The sequence below is a fragment of the Solenopsis invicta genome, chromosome 14 (assembly GCF_016802725.1).
Source record: "Solenopsis invicta isolate M01_SB chromosome 14, UNIL_Sinv_3.0, whole genome shotgun sequence".
Lineage (NCBI taxonomy): Eukaryota > Metazoa > Arthropoda > Insecta > Hymenoptera > Formicidae > Solenopsis > Solenopsis invicta.
In genome coordinates this window covers 8,092,345-8,108,508 of record NC_052677.1, presented here as the reverse complement: position 1 = coordinate 8,108,508, position 16,164 = coordinate 8,092,345, and the positions used below count along the sequence as shown (strand labels likewise).

Here is a 16,164-nt window from a genome sequence, read left to right as displayed (position 1 = left end):
CATTATTTGCGATCGTTAGATCACGATTACAACACATACGAGTACATATGGGAAAGAGATGGCCTGGAGGACAAGTGGGATCTCTTTGGAGAGAAGCCGTACGAGGAGGAAAAGTGATGGGGTAACCCAGGGGAACTTGTACCTTATAAAATTATTTATGAAATTTTATAAAAATAAATAAAAATTTTTGAAATTAAATAAATATTTTATACGATGCTTTAATAAATGCAAAAATGAAAAGTTTTTTAAAATAATGTCTAATATTATTTCTATTATTTACTTTCCCATACTAAGCAGGTATCAAATACTTTTGACCTATTTTTTTTGTGACACGTTCTACCCATTAACAGCGGTCAAGGGTCTCATCTCGTTCGGAGATGAATACCTGATTATTTGTCTTGCCATAAAATTCCATTTTCATGTCAAAATCGCACACAATTTTTTTCGCTATATTTTCGAGCTTGGAGCCGTTCTGTCATCAGTTAGTCTTATTCAAGCTCTCGAAGCAGTTCGAGTTTACAAATATAAAAGCCAAAGATTGCGAAAATGAGTGAGCATGCAATTCTTGACGTGGAAAGCGAATTTGAAGTGCGCGATGAGGGAAGTGATTCTGACCTGGGTGAAGATGAACTAAGAGCAGTTATGCAAAATGTGCTTAGATCTTCCATAATTAATATTCTGGAAGATATCCTCCCTTTCCTCAATAGAAGGACGATAATGCAGATTGTTCGACTTGCGGTGGGGATCCTTCAGCAGCGCGAGAGAAGCGAGAGGAATGTTCCCGAACTTAAGGTGGAAGAGTAACACCGCCAGTAAGTAATATTATTTTTCAATTGCAATTTTTATATGTTAATCACGTTGTGATATTAAATTTTTTCCTATTTTTATGTTACAAAATAAAACTACAAGTAGAAAAACGATGGAGACGAGGGACATCTTTCTAAATCCTTGAAAAACGGCTAGGAGTGATGGAGCTAACACAGGGGATTATTTCACAAAATAAAAGAATTAAATATATTTCGTAGAATTTGTAATTTAAAAAAATAAAAATGTTAAATTTTAATACATACTTTAAATCTAGAAATGATTTCCTTTGTCCGCCTTTCCTGTTTAATATATATATATATATATATATATATATATATATATATATATATATATATATATATATATATATATAAATGCGAGCAAGCGAACAATAGCCGCATCGCGTGCGGCCAAAAGCGAGCGAGAGAATATGCATGCATGGCGTATAGAAATAATACTATTCGTAGTAAAATTGTACTATTCGTAGTATTTGTAGTAAACTGTCCGCAGCGGGGGGTACGAGCAAAAACATTACCCCGTACGGACCCGTAAAGATTCGTCTGCAACGTGGGTGCCATTAATTAAAACATATATTAAATCTAAAAGTTTGCCCTAAAAATGATTTGCACTTTTCCTGCTTAGTATATATAAAAAAAAATGCGAGCGAGCGAACAATAGCCGCAACGCGTGTGGTCGAAAACATGCGACTGACGGAATAGCGTGCCGCAACGGGGGGTGCGAAAACATTACCCAGGTAAAGATTCGTCGTCTACAGCATTGGCGACAAATGTACGGGTTTTAAATGATGGGTCATAAAATATTTCCTGACAACAGAAGAGAAAAAAACGTTTCTTCTTCCTAAAATGCTGAAACAAATTTTTAATACAAAAATTTAAACAATATGTAAAAGAGAGATCGACAAGAGAGGAGAGAGAGAGAGAGAGAGAGAGAGAGAGAGAGAGAGAGAGAGAGAGAGAGCGATACGTTTTTCTAAATATTTGTGAAATAAATATTTTAATACAAAAAAACCTAAACTATATGGGAAAGAGGGAGAGGGAGAAGGAGAAGAATACGTTTTATTCCCAAATAATTGTTAAACTAATTTTAATAAATTGATATAAAATTTATATTAAATTAATATTAGGTTAATATTAACCTAATATAAACATAATAAAAATTTATATTAATTTATTAAAATTAATTTATCAATTATTCGAGAAAAAACACTATGGAAGAGAGAGAAAGAGAGGGAAAAAGAGAGGGAGAGAGAAAGGGATACGTTCTATTCCCACATAATTGTTATTTGCTAAACTACTTTTCAATAAAATTTCATATAAAATTTATATTAAGTTTATATTAGGTTAATATCAACCTAATATAAACATAATAAAAATTCATATTAAATAACAATGATTCGGGGAAAAAGTTATTGGAGAGAGAGAGAGAGAGAGAGAGAGAGAGAGAGAGAGAGAGAGAGAGAGAGAGAGAGAGAGAGAGAGAGAGAGAGAGAGAGAGAGAGAGAGAGAGAGAGAGAGAGAGAGAGAGAGAGAGAAAGAGAGAGAGAGAGAGAGAGAGAGAGAAAGAGAGAGAGAGAGAGAGAGAGAGAGAGAGAGATATCGAATATACCTGACCCTTGTAACGTCCCTCACACACACACACACACACACACACACACACACACACACGCACTCACGCACGCACGCACGCACGCACGCACGCACGCACGCACGCACGCACGCACGCACGCACGCACACACGCACGCACTCACGCACGCACTCACGCACGTACGCACGCACGCACACACACATACGCACGTATACGTATACGCACTAAGGCATATTGGTCCGGAATCGGGCTACTACAACTACTGTCTTAAAATTATTGGCGATCTGTGTGTACCGTCATTATTCACTGAATTTATGATTAAAGTTGAACGACAACTCAATCTTGCGCTTTTGTTCTAGCGTCTCAAAATTTTGATGCTACTTATTATATAAAAATGAAAGTTTTTATCTTTTTAGAAAATCGAATTACTTCCTTATCAAATTTGATAACTGAAGTAGCTAAAATCACGTAGCACTAGTATCAAAACATACATATCCTCAATTAAAATTCTTAGTCTTTCTGCAAATATTATTAGCTTCTACTGCAAAGAAAAAATAGCATAATGGATTTAGCTTAACGTTATTTGATTCTAGCAGCAAGTATATTTCTTGCTGTAGTTGCTACATTTTCATAATTAATAAATAGCTCTAGCAGCAACGATATTAGCTGTCCCTATTGTTACATCCGGAGGATTTCACGATTTCCTTTTTCGCGTCTATCATACAAAATATGAAACGCAAAACAAGTTAAAAGATTGTTTGTAAAATTTATAATACCTATATCTGGAACTCCACGATTTCTCTTTTATAACACTATCACCCGGTTATTATAAAAAAATCAAATATTGTCTTCGGAATATATAATGGCATCTGGAGCAATAAGTCCGTTAAATAAGGAAAAAGAGAGAAATCGTGCGCCAAAACTACAAACAACGGCCTATCCTAATACAATAATCCATATGAACAAATAAAGCCTGGACTTGAGAAAAAAAAAGAAAATCTAAATGCTATCAAAGTCTGGCAACAATCAAAGATAAAATTGAGTCACGACGCCGAACGGAAACTATAAAACTATAAAATCAAAATTTACAACCCCGGCTTTGTTTGTTCGAACATATGTTTCATCACGAACGAAAAGATGATTCACGTGGAAAGCGAGTCCCAAATAAACGGACGCGGCAATATAAAAATCGGGACCAAACGTTCCAAGAAGAGAAACCGTAAGATAACGAATCCCTTAAGCGATTGGGTGATGCGACTGCTCGTCCCTCTTAAAGTTAAGAAAAATCAGGAGAAGATGGAAAATTAGCCAACGAGAGATCATTCGAGAAGATGATTGGTAGTAAGCGTTGGTGAACTACCCAACGAATAAGCTCAAAATTTCGACAACAAAGAATCTTCAAGGAAAGGGAAAAAAGCTCAAAAAGCTTTACCCAATCAAATCTTCATCTCACCCACTAAACTAACCCTACGCCCTTTTCCTAAGCCCTATAAAATGCGCAGTTTCGAACGCCTCGAACATTCAACTTGGCATCCACGCGTTGAAGTATCGAAGCTGTGCGCGTTATTCTCAAAATGGTTCGAACTTAGAATCTGTGCTTAAGAATCACATACATTAAAACTCCGAACGGCCCACCGTTGAAGCATCCTCCAGAGCGGACAGCCTGCGCTGCGTCAAGCACTTTTCAACACGCAGAATTCCATAGTTTCTTCCCTTTCTCTTCTCATCTAACTAACAAGTAAGTTCGTTATTCCTCATTCTCTGGTTCCCTCGGGACTACGAGTAATACTTAAACACGGTTGATAGTGGTCAACCACGGGAGACGTCCCACGATCGGTCGCCGGGCCGCAAGACGTCTCCGCCGCGAGCGGGTCAGACGAGCGCGGATTCTCCTCGACCAAGCATACGAGGAGTATCTTCAGGAATTGAGACGCGAGCCCATGGAACAAGAAATCGCTCCTTCGGAGGAACGCTGCGCTCCTAAAAAAGTAGAAGATTCGCGAGATCCAGAACCCCCTTTTCTCGAGGCTCCTGGAACTCCCCCAGAGCTCCGACCAGAATCCCCTGCCGTCTCAATTTCCTCCCTGCTCACCTACCGGATAGCTCCCGATTCCCCTCCTGAAACCATCTCCAGCATCTCGTATTCTCCAATACCCTTCAATCTCCCAGCATCAAGCCCCCCTCCTTCTCCCGCGAGCTTCACATCCAGTGTGGAGTTCCTGGTCGAGCTCCCTCCCCGTCGCCCACGATACTATCATTTTAACGGCCTTCAAGACTCTCTTGAAGAGATAATCCAACAATTTCCTCTAGAAGCTGTACTCCCTTTTTTATCAGATTTTTGCCTATATTATGATTTAAATTTAGATGTCCTACACTCAATAATTACGGCCCTGAATCCTAATGACCGGATCCCCGTTTTCCTCTCTGACGATCCCTACCAATACTATGTACCCATAGATTTTTTCTATAATTTCTTTCCCCCATCTACGGTTTCCATAACTGAAATTAATTAATTCCATCTCCTCCTGTGTACATAATAATGCGTATAGTTTAAATTTTCAAAACTAATCATTTGCAATACCTATGTTAATTCAATATATATATATATAAATATATATATATATATATATATATATATATATATATATATATATATATATATATATATATATATATATATATATATAGTTTCTAGATCAATTATTCAATATGCACCGTTTAGCTTTTTTCAATTAAAATAGATAATTTACACTAACATTAATTCTTAATTATTTGTATTCTTGATAATTAATCATGTACTATCCTGTAATTCTCAATGTTTCCAAACCTCAAAAATAATGTTAACTTCATAAATTTTCCTATCGATATTAAACAATGTATTTAAATTTTAAACTACTGAATAATCATTACCTAATCGTTTTATATTTTAATTAAGCTAACTGATTACGTACTGCTGTCTTAATTAATAATGATTACTATGTTATATTGTTTTCTTTTTTTTTCTACTAAATAACAATAACCGATTATGTATTTATTTGCTAATTCTTTTGAACAACTTTAACCTTTATGTATGTAAATTTCAAGTATCAGAATATATGTTAAATTCTAGTTAAAAGGAAGCTCCAATGTAAAATTTTATTTCATCAACCCATCTCGTACTCACACACTAACCTCCGACTTGAAAAGATTGCACTCGGTCCGATCCCGAGTTATAGAGATTGAATTCTCTGACTCAAATTAGGACCAACGATTGCACGATTCTGAAAGGGCGTTAAAGCGTGTCATTACACGTTGACGCATAATTTCGGAATCATCAAAAGTGCGTTCGGCTCGTGCCGCACATCCCACGAGAATAAAAGAGTTTTTGTTGCATCCTTCCCTGCCTTCCTCAAGTCCCAGGCATTTTTTGAGAGATAGCCTCCCTTTCCTTAAGGCTGGATGTAACACTTTGAATAAAATTATTTAAATATTTTAATTTATGAATATTATAGTCAAACAGCATTAGTCTATATGTCTATTATTTTTTCATGGCTTATATTTTATATTATATCTTACTTAACCTTCTGATGCAGTAACTTTAAATAGAAAGGAAGATGACTGTAAGCAAGCAAACTTTAGAAATATTAATTTGGGGATTAAATAATATTTCGGATATATATGGAGGAGATACACGGGGACTGGTGCATTCGGGGGAGACCGAGAAAGGAAGGCACAGACCGCTTCGAGGTCGAATTCTTCGGGGCCGATAGAGAACGCGCCAGGAAGGAGTGGGACAGAAGAGGTCGGAAGCATCGAGAGAATTGACTCTAGTGATTGAAGGGGACCAGGGGCAAAATAACAACGTGGGAGAGGTGGAGGTAGCTCCTCCACGAAGTCTACACTAAGCGCGGGGCTAGGAGAACAATCCTCGTCCTCGAAATCATGCGATCCGAGGATCGGAGGGGTGGAGCAAGGTTTTTTCTCCTCCTTGTGGGCCCCTACGTTTGGAAAATCCGCAGGAGGTTGATCTTCCTCCAAATCGTGAATTTTAGGGATCGGAAATCCCGGAGAAGAGAGTGAAATGGGAGAGTCCGGGAAGATCCTATAAGTTATTTGAGAATCGGGGGAGTCGGCGCAAAGAAAATTATCTACTGGGGAGTCGGGGTATTCGGAGGGGGTTAACGGTTCTTCTTCGTCGAGAGGGACTGGAGAGTAAGAGGGTTCAGCGGGAGAATTTGCGGGTGAATTTACGTGTTCGGAGGGGGTTGACGGTTCTTCTTCGTCGAAAGGGACTGGAGAGTAAGAGGGTTCAGCGGGAGAATTTGCGGATGAATTTACGTGTTCGGAGGGGGTTGACGGTTCTTCTTCGTCGAGAGGGACTGGAGAGTAAGAGGGTTCCGCGGGTGAATTGGCGGGTGTATTACCGGAAGTTATCGAAATATTTGTTATCGAAATATAATTGTTTGTTATGTAAGGTTCCTAATTTAAATAAGTTAGCGATAAACGGTATTGCTTCAGAAGGGAGATTGAGCGACGCAGCAAGCTTCCTTGCTCTCCGGTTTCTGCGATTCCGACGGTGGCGAGCTCCGGCGCGAGACTTATTTTTGTGTATTTTTGATGGAATATGGTTATTCACTAGAACGAAAATAACAAAATGTTCGACCCCCTTTTCTCTCTAATATACGAAAGAGGAGAAAATAAATAAAGAATATTTTAGCTGGGGAGAGGGGATGGGAAGGTAGTTGAATTAGAAAACAGTGTAAGTCTGAATCAAATCGGCGGAAGCCGATTCAAATCCAGAAAGTCTAAATTTCTTTGAATCAAAGCGAGCCGAAACTCGATTTAATCCAAAATGGAAATCAAGGTTGAATCGAATCAAACAGAGTTCGATTCAATCCAGAAGAATAAGAATATAGATTTCTTTGAATCAAATCGAACCGAAACTCGATTTAATCCAAAATGGAAATTAAGGTGGAATCAAATCAAACAGAGTTCGATTCGATCCAGGAAAAGTTAAAGGTAATCAGAAATGCTTGGAGGGAAAGTTGTAATGTGAATATGTATAGATCACCCGTAAGAGAGAAAAACCAGTCACGAAAGATAAACTGATGATTGGAACTTACTACTTGTTGGTTAAACTGTTAGAGTTGACAAATGTGATACTCTCGGGGCCGCAGATCTCCAAACTGGGGCCGGACTCAGCGGGAGACGAACAATTCAGCCAAAAGGATTGCAGGTGCGATGGAGAATGGTCGCCAGATCCTAAATATGCCCGTTTTCACTATGACACTTTCCATTCAGCCAAAATTGCGGATGCGATGGAGAATGGTCGCCAGATCCCAAATATGCCCGTTTTCACTTTCTCGACCGAGACTTGTGCTCCGCACGAGTTTAGAGGCCGCGGATCCGAGAGTCGCAGAACTCGGGCATGCAAGATGCCACGGAACTGCGATTCGGACGAGGAATGAAGACTAGACTTGACGCTCCGCTAGAAGACGCACCTATTTATACTATTTTTCATCTATGATTCCCTTTGTCCCATCGAGGGCCGTGTGCATCACTTTATTCATTAATACACCCACGTGCAATATTTGCTTTTACAACTTTTTTATATTCCTCGGTAATTATTATCCGAGAAAGCGGCAGGTTTTACAATTGAACTCTCGGAAGCATTAAATGTCAAAAATTCTTTGATTTGTTGCTATGCGGGTGTCGGACATCAGAACTCAAAGGGGTGCACACGTGCGTCTTCCAGCTCCCTGGTTTTACTATCTTGGGTGTTTCCGGCGTTGAGCAACGGTGTCACCTCAAATCTCCTTAATTGGTAAATTTATAACTACTTAATTCGTGACATTTGTTTATTGCCGTGAGAGTCACCGTATTCTTGGGATCGGGGTGAGATCACCGTCGCTCGGCCCGTTAATTAGAATATCCGCTGGATGCGAAGGAAAGAATGGTTACTCCGCAGGACGTAACAGTAGTATTACTATAAATGTATTATTATGGATTTACAGTGAAACAGAAAAAAATTGTGATTTAAATATATTAAAAAAATTTTTATTGACTATTATATTGGTTATATTGATTTATTTATTAAAAAATAAAGTTAACAGCTTGCAATCGACGAATTGACGCGTATCAAAGATATTGCTCTCGCGTATCACCTTCTCCGGATCTGATACAGTGGACGCGACGTTTGAAAATTGGGTGCATTTGACATCTACTGTATCAACGATTCTAACCAAACGCTTGAACATTATGTCGATACAATCGTGTAGATTGAACAGGTGCCGTAGCGTCGATTCAACCATCGTCACGTATACTTTTGAATTTTCAAGACGTACGAACGTAACGTCATTCATCGCACAAACTTTGATCGTTAACGGTCCGACACTTATAAAATAATCTTTGTAGTCATTTTGAATTAATTTGTAAATATTCCATCGTTGTTCGTAGAGCCCTTTCTGCGTTTCGAGAGAGAGTATTAGTTCTTGTCCTCAATGATCTCCTATGGCGATTTCCACGTAACTCGGTGGACCAACGTTGATTCCAATCTCCAAATACTTGTAACTCGTTGATGTCAGAGCGTAACGTCTGCTCAAGAAGCGCACCGTACGACGCTCCGTCGAAATGCTGTAAAAACAAAATTAACGTTGGATAACTCGCATAACATTGTTAGAATATCGAAACTTACCCGTCATATTCTTTCTTCTTCATTTTGGCATTGTACGATGCGTTGTCCCCCTCGACAAAATACATTGCGAATTGTTAGATTATTCGTTCAACCGTTCGAACGAGCGACTGATTCAAAACTGATCATAAATTGCGACGTTTGTAGGAGGATTAAAGCTTTTGCAATTGTAAAGAAGTGGGGGGGGGGACTCCCCCCTATCAAACAATTTCATCGTTATCGCTCGAACGCGGATTCGGCGATTGCTGCGATTCCGACAATGCTTTGCGGCTGCTCGGGACTTGTTCTTGTGGACTTTGGAGACTTTATCGCTATTCACTAAAATAAAAAAAACACTCCGTTTCTCTCTATGTTTTGCGAAAGATTAGAAACTAGAATTTAGACACTCCTTCAAGTTAACTCAAACAGGATTCGAATAAAACCAGAGAAAGAGATTGAAAGTTTAACAAGTTCGACTAAATCTAAGGAGAGGGGGAGAATGAAACAAGAAATTCCTTTGGATTAACTATTACGAGTAAATTCCATGAAAGAGAAAAAAAAAGGAATAAAGAAATTCTTTCAGATTAACTCTTACGAGTGAATCCCCAGAAAAAAAGGAAATAAAAATTAAAAGATTCTTTCGGATTAACTCTTACGAGTGAATCCCAAGAAAGAAAAGAATGTTGTAGAAAGAGAGAGAGAGAGAGAGAGAGAGAGAGAGTGTGTGTGTATGAGAAGGAGTACGGGAAGGGAAGAGTAATGAACTTAATAAATATTTTATGTTTATAGCAAAGTCGTTCGCAATAGAGAGAAAAGGTGCTCGGAAAACAAGAGCGAAATAAGAACTAAACAGTTAATGCAGGACTTACTGCTTGTTAATTGTAGTGTTAGTGTTGATGTAGGTGAATGTAATACTCTCGGAGCCGCAGGCTTCCAAACTGGGCCGCACTCAGCGGGAGATGGTAGGTCCGGTCGAAGGATTCCGCGTGTGATGCACAATGGTCATCAGATCCCAAGCAGGCACGTTTCAAATGGCACTTTTTCCTTCGACCGACTTGAGTTTCGTACAAGTTTAAAGACCGCGGATCCGAGAGTCACAGAACTCGGATATACAAGATGTCACGGAACTGTGTATCAGATTGTATTAGAATAAGAACTGCACGCTCCGCTAAAAAAAATTTCCTTATTTATACTCTTTTTCGTTTATCGCCCTCCCTTGTTCTAAAGAAGGCCGAGTGCACTAATTTTTATTACCCACGCCTACGCGTGAGATTTAGTTTTACGACTTTTTTTTGTCTTTAATCCTTTGCTCATTGAACACGTGTCAGCCATCGGATTATGCTCTCTGCATGACGAATCTCATGTCATTTCCATATTTCCCGGTAATTATTGAATGATTTACTACTGAGGTTTTTAGAAGCTAACGGAGCCGCGTTTCCTCGTCTTTCAGCTTCTGGACTTTATGTCCGCTGACGGAACTTTGATTTCTTTGGTGTCGAGCAACGGTGTTATCTTAGGCCCCCTTATAAATTAATTTGTTCCGATGGGTTTATTAGCCATCCGCGGATAGCCAGGGCTATCCGCGGTAGAGTACTTGATGCGACATTTCTATTTTAAATTTATGTCAGATCGGCCGCTTCTAGGAGGCTGACATCCTCTCACTGGTTTTAGCCACCTGTTCCTAGTGTCACTGAATCACACTCAACATCGTTGCTCGGCCCCCCTTGTTTTTAATATATCCAATGTTTCATAAAGGAAAAGAATCTTTACTTTGCAGGATGTAACATTATTATTATTATTATTGTTACATTCAGCCTTAAGGAAAAAAAGGCTATCTCTCAAAAGATGCCTGGGACTTGAGGAAGGCAGGGAAGGATGCAACAAAAACTCTTTTATTCTCGCAACCGCACTAGTGGGATGTGCGGCACGAGCCGAACGCACTTTTAATGATTCCGAAATTATGCGTCAACGTGTAATGACACGCTTTAACGCCTTTTCAGAATTGTGCGATCGTTGGTCCTAATTTGAGTCAGAGAATTCAATCTCTATAACTCGGGATCGGACCGAGTGCAATCTTTTTGAGTCGGGAGGTTAGGATGAGTACGAGATGAGTTGATGAAATAAAATTTTACATTTAAACTTTTCCTTTAAACAAGACTTACCATACATTCTGATACTTGAAATTTACATACATAGGTATTAAATTAATTGACGAGGCTTATCGTGAAATTGACAATTATTATTTATTATAAAACGAAATGATTAAATAGTTATTAGAATACATAATAATAAAAGTGAACGAAACGAAAAGTTAATTAAAGGTGATTGGAAAAATTAGTATTATCCATTATCGCTAGGAGTTATAGTATTATTATAAAAAAATAAAAATAAAAACTAAATTCTATTACGTTTGTGTAGGAGAAGATGGAATTGACGCATTTGTAAGTTTCGTTAATTTACTATTTATGTGTGGTAATAATTATAAAATAACGTGGATTTGGTGGGAGGTGGATCGTCAGGATCATGGTCGGAAAGAGAAATTACTTCTTCCAAGAATTCCACGCTGGACGTGGAACTCGCTGGTGAGGGAGGAGGGGCGATTTCCTCTATGAATTCTACGCTAGGCGCAGGACTCAAGGGGGAAGGAGGATCAGAGAGATCTTCTAAGACAGGCGAGTACGAGGGGGAAGGAAGATCAACGAGATCTTCGGGGTCAGGCGAGTACGGAGGGGTATCAGGAGCGATCCTATATGTAAGGAGAGAGGAGATAGAGGGAGCGGGAAACGGAGAAGATGGGGAAGGAGAAGGTGGGTCGCTTTCCTCTGGGATAAGCGGGGGTATTTCCAAAGATGGCGCCCATCCAGGAGCCGGTTCCTGGCGCAAATTCTCACGTCCCCTTATCCTTTGAATTGCCCAGAGGCGCTCGAGGAGAACGACTTGCCTCCTGAAGTATTCCCGGAGACGATTCGGACGGTGACGATGGGGGCGCGATTTTCTCGGGATGTAAATTTTGCCCACTAACCGATAATCAATCAACGAATTAGGAGAATCCGGTAAGTGACTAAATAAAAATAACTTACTCTTTGATCGATAAATATAGAAGGAACGTCAGGTCTCTTTCTGTCTTCAAAGGGCTTTTGTGGTTGAAGTCGGTTCTGGGGCTGACCTCGGAAGCTCGGTGGTTGTTTAATTAAGGCACAGATTCTAAGTTCAAAACGATTTTAACGCGCACAGCTTCGACACTTGCAACGCGTGGATGTGAGTGCGGACTTGAATGCCCGAAGCGTTCAAAATTGCGCATTTTATAGGACTTAGGAAAAGAGCGTGGGGTAAGTTTAATGGGTGAGAAGATTTGATTGGGTAAAACTTTTGAGCTTTTTCCTATCCCTTGGAGATTCCTTGTTGTCGAAATTTTGAGCTTATTCGTTCGTAGTTCACCAACGCTCACTACCAATCATCTTTTCGGATAATCTCTCGTTGGTTAATTTTCTATCTTCTCCTGATTTTTCTTAACTTTAAGAGGGGCGAGCAGTTGCATCACCTAATCGCTTAAGGGATTCGTTATCTTACGGTTTCTCTTCTTGGAAGAGAAGAGTTCGGTCCCGATTTTTTATATCGTCGCGTCCGTTTATTTGGGACTCGCTTTCCACATGAATCATTTTTCCGGTCGTGATGAAACATAGGTTCGAACAAACAAAGCCGGGGTTGTAAATTTTGATTTTATAGTTTTATAGTTTCCGTCCGGCGTCGTGACTCAATCTTATCTCTGATTGTTGCCAGACTTTAATAGCGTTTAGATTTTTTCTCTTTCGAGTCCAGGCTTTGTTCGTTGATATGAATTATTAAATAAGCATCGTTGCTTGTAATTTTGTCGTCGCACGATTTCTCCTTTTTTGCTTCTCTTTATTGCTCCGGATGTAATAGGTGGCCATTATATATGTATTCCGAGAACAATGTTTGATTTTTTCTTATAATAGCCGGGTGATAGTGTTATTTGTAAAAGAGAAATCGTGGAGTTCCGGGTATAAGTATTATAAATTTTACAGGCAATCCCGTAGCTTGTTTCGTATATTTTATATGATGGATGTGAAAAGGGAAATCGTGAAATCCTCCGGATGTAACATAGTACTTTCTCAACTTTTCATAAAAAGCTAGCTAAATTTATAGTATCAAGTATTGTAGTATTCTTTGTCAGAGAATACGTAAATGAAAAATACTTTGTTAAACTTGAAACAGTTATATGTACGTATATATACATGTAATCTTACCTTATATGATGAACTTTGTCCTTCCATTGTATGATATTGTAAAAAATTTCCAAATACAAATTTATAGATTTCTTCACTTATATATAAAATTTGTAATCCTCTAAAATTCTCTGAAACAGAGAATACAGATTAATAAAAGAAATCAAACAATTATTTTATGTAAAACAGCACTAAGCACTAGGCTAATCTACAATGTGCTCTTTGCTTCTTGCTTCTTAGTTTTTTCCTATAATCTTTTTACTTCTTCACGCACGATTTCAACAATCGTGTTTCTTGTCGTGTGTTTCTTATCTTTTTTGAAGTTTGTTAATTTTTATTTCGCCAATTTTAATAGAACAGTGCGCGAAGAAGCAAAAGAACAATAGGCACAATGTTGCAAATAAAAAAACCTAATCTTTCAAGTTAATTAAAGTACGAATAAACATCCCCCATAAAAATTTCTGATAGAAACAATGGAAAAAATGCTATCGTTTTGAATATGGATTTTGCTTCGTAAATTCATAAATATGATAGATCGTTTTCTATTGGAAATTTTTTCCACGGTTTTTACTTGCAAAATAAATTTTACTTACCTGTCACGCTATAAAGAAGTAAAGTCACGAATAAGAAGGAGAATTCACTCAACGCACTTTAATTATGATTTTGGCGTGATGCACTTTGCTCACGTGTCTGCACGTGTCTTCTCATTATCGGCAAATACGCATGATACAACACGTTATATGGAAAACGCGACATCTGTGAAGAATTAATGTTATATGCGCCCAGCGCGGGAAAGACACGCGTTTTCCGTTTGACTTTCAAATGAAATTAATTTATTGCAATCATCTAAATTTACCATCATTGGATGGATCACATATAAATTAAAATATTTTTAAACTACTGCAGATACATATATTGAATTTATCTCAATAAACGTATCATATTAATATTTATGAAATATTTTAAAGAAATATTGAAACATTTGTTAAACATTCGGAAATATCACATTATTTAGGTAATGTTTTAAAAATAATTTTATATTATATAAGAACGTTAAAAAAATATTTGGAACACCATTATCGAAACGAAAAGATGAAGATATTTTTCATGATGTTCTTGTATTAGAACTCCTAATAAGTCACTACATTCCTTCTGAAGAAATTTAGCATTAACAATGTCATGTATCTTACGAAGAATCAAGAAATAGTGCCATACATCATCATGAAGTATATCTTCACCAACAAGAAGAGGAAATAATAATATAAAATTACTCATTTCACTAGCCAAAAATTTTAAATCCTTTTTTCTTATTTCATCATCGGTTATGAGAGGTGGCTTGTTTGTTATGTCATTGCAACTATAATCAAATGCTTTCAGTCGTTCATTTAGACAGGACAAAGAAATTTGTTTTGTGTTAGTAATGTAATGATATAGAATGTGAACCATTCCATATTTATATACGCCCTCATCTAAATCATGCATTTTGTCTACTGCAGCATTAGAAGTTACATGGAAATGATCTATTTTATTCCATATACTGTTTTGTTTAATACCACTATCTTTTAGATTTTTAGTTTCTAAGTCATTATTGTAATTGTCTTCAGTTCGTAAGAGATTTTCTTTTTCAATACAGCACGAATGAGCTTCATGCTGTGACATTTTACATAAACGAGAGTAATATGTAGCGTTAAAACCTCCTGCAAAATCTAATGCTGAATTTAACCCCAAATTGTCCCCCAATATTAGACCTAAAGCAAAAAATATTTGAACAGGACCTATCTCAGTTTGAATATACCTTCTTTCTGTAAGAAATTGATTTCTTTTACGAGAATATCAAAGACATTATTATTTTGAAATTCACTTCTATCCGCAGAGTGGAACAATAAAGCAAGAAAAATGTTACTCAATTGAGAAGAAAATTGAGGAGGCAAACATGGTATAGAATAGAAAACAGCACCAAGTTTTTGAATAGTAGCATGAGAACCGAGTACATTATTAACTTCTAAATTATCAAAAAAAAAAGAAAAAGAGGAATAACAATTTTATCTTTATAATAAAGTTGCATTTTATTTTGCCATATCTCGCCTTGAATAAAATTAGAGAACACTACCATACTTTCTTTTTCTGGAGACTATCCATATAATGAACAATAGTTTCCAATACTGCTGCAAGAGATAGAAATTGTTGCAAAACTGTTCTTATAGGTATAAACTTAGCTTTAATATTGCATATTTCTTTTGTGATATGACCTTGAATAAGTTTCGCATCAAAGCGACTTCCAACTACATAATCTTTTGCTTTTATATAATATCCACTAAACTTCATTTTTTTCAGTCTTTAGTTTCTGTTTCTATATTTTTAAAAGGTTTTTTAAGGATTTCCAATCCTTTCTCTATGGCAGTTAATATATTTTTATTCAAAGGAATATTTTCCAAATTACTTATAATTGAAGGAATAACAAGTGACGAAATGTTATCGAAAAGATTATGTGTCTTATCCACTATGAATGGAACAATATTCCGTGGAAGGCTTGGAGTGGCATAAAGTTTACTTACAAAATGCAAGGCAAAGTCTTGTTGCAAAATACTTTCAACAGTTTCAGAATTCTCATTGTTAATCATATTTTGACGATCAGTGACTATATTTATATCTTGATAATTAGGCATGATATTAATATTAATATCAGGTTTTCTTTTACATCTATGAGCAGAATTTAATGCGGCGGGAACTTTATGAAATGACATCAAGTGTCTAGGAAGTGAAAGGAACGCCAATCTTTAAAATCTCTACAACATTTTTCTTCTTGACACATAATTTTCTCATTTAAATGCCATTGATGACACAATTCAATGTGA

General features: G+C 37.3%; 1 protein-coding gene across 1 annotated transcript; it reads left to right on the top strand.

The window, feature by feature from the left end:
- Positions 1-11,578: 11,578 nt before the first annotated feature.
- LOC120359560 lies at positions 11,579-12,840 on the top strand. The gene is made up of 2 exons (XM_039457519.1): positions 11,579-11,869; positions 11,980-12,840. The coding sequence occupies exons 1-2, from the start codon at positions 11,671-11,673 to the stop codon at positions 12,081-12,083; spliced, it is 303 nt and encodes a 100-aa protein (XP_039313453.1). The 5' UTR covers positions 11,579-11,670; the 3' UTR covers positions 12,084-12,840.
- Positions 12,841-16,164: the final 3,324 nt, after the last annotated feature.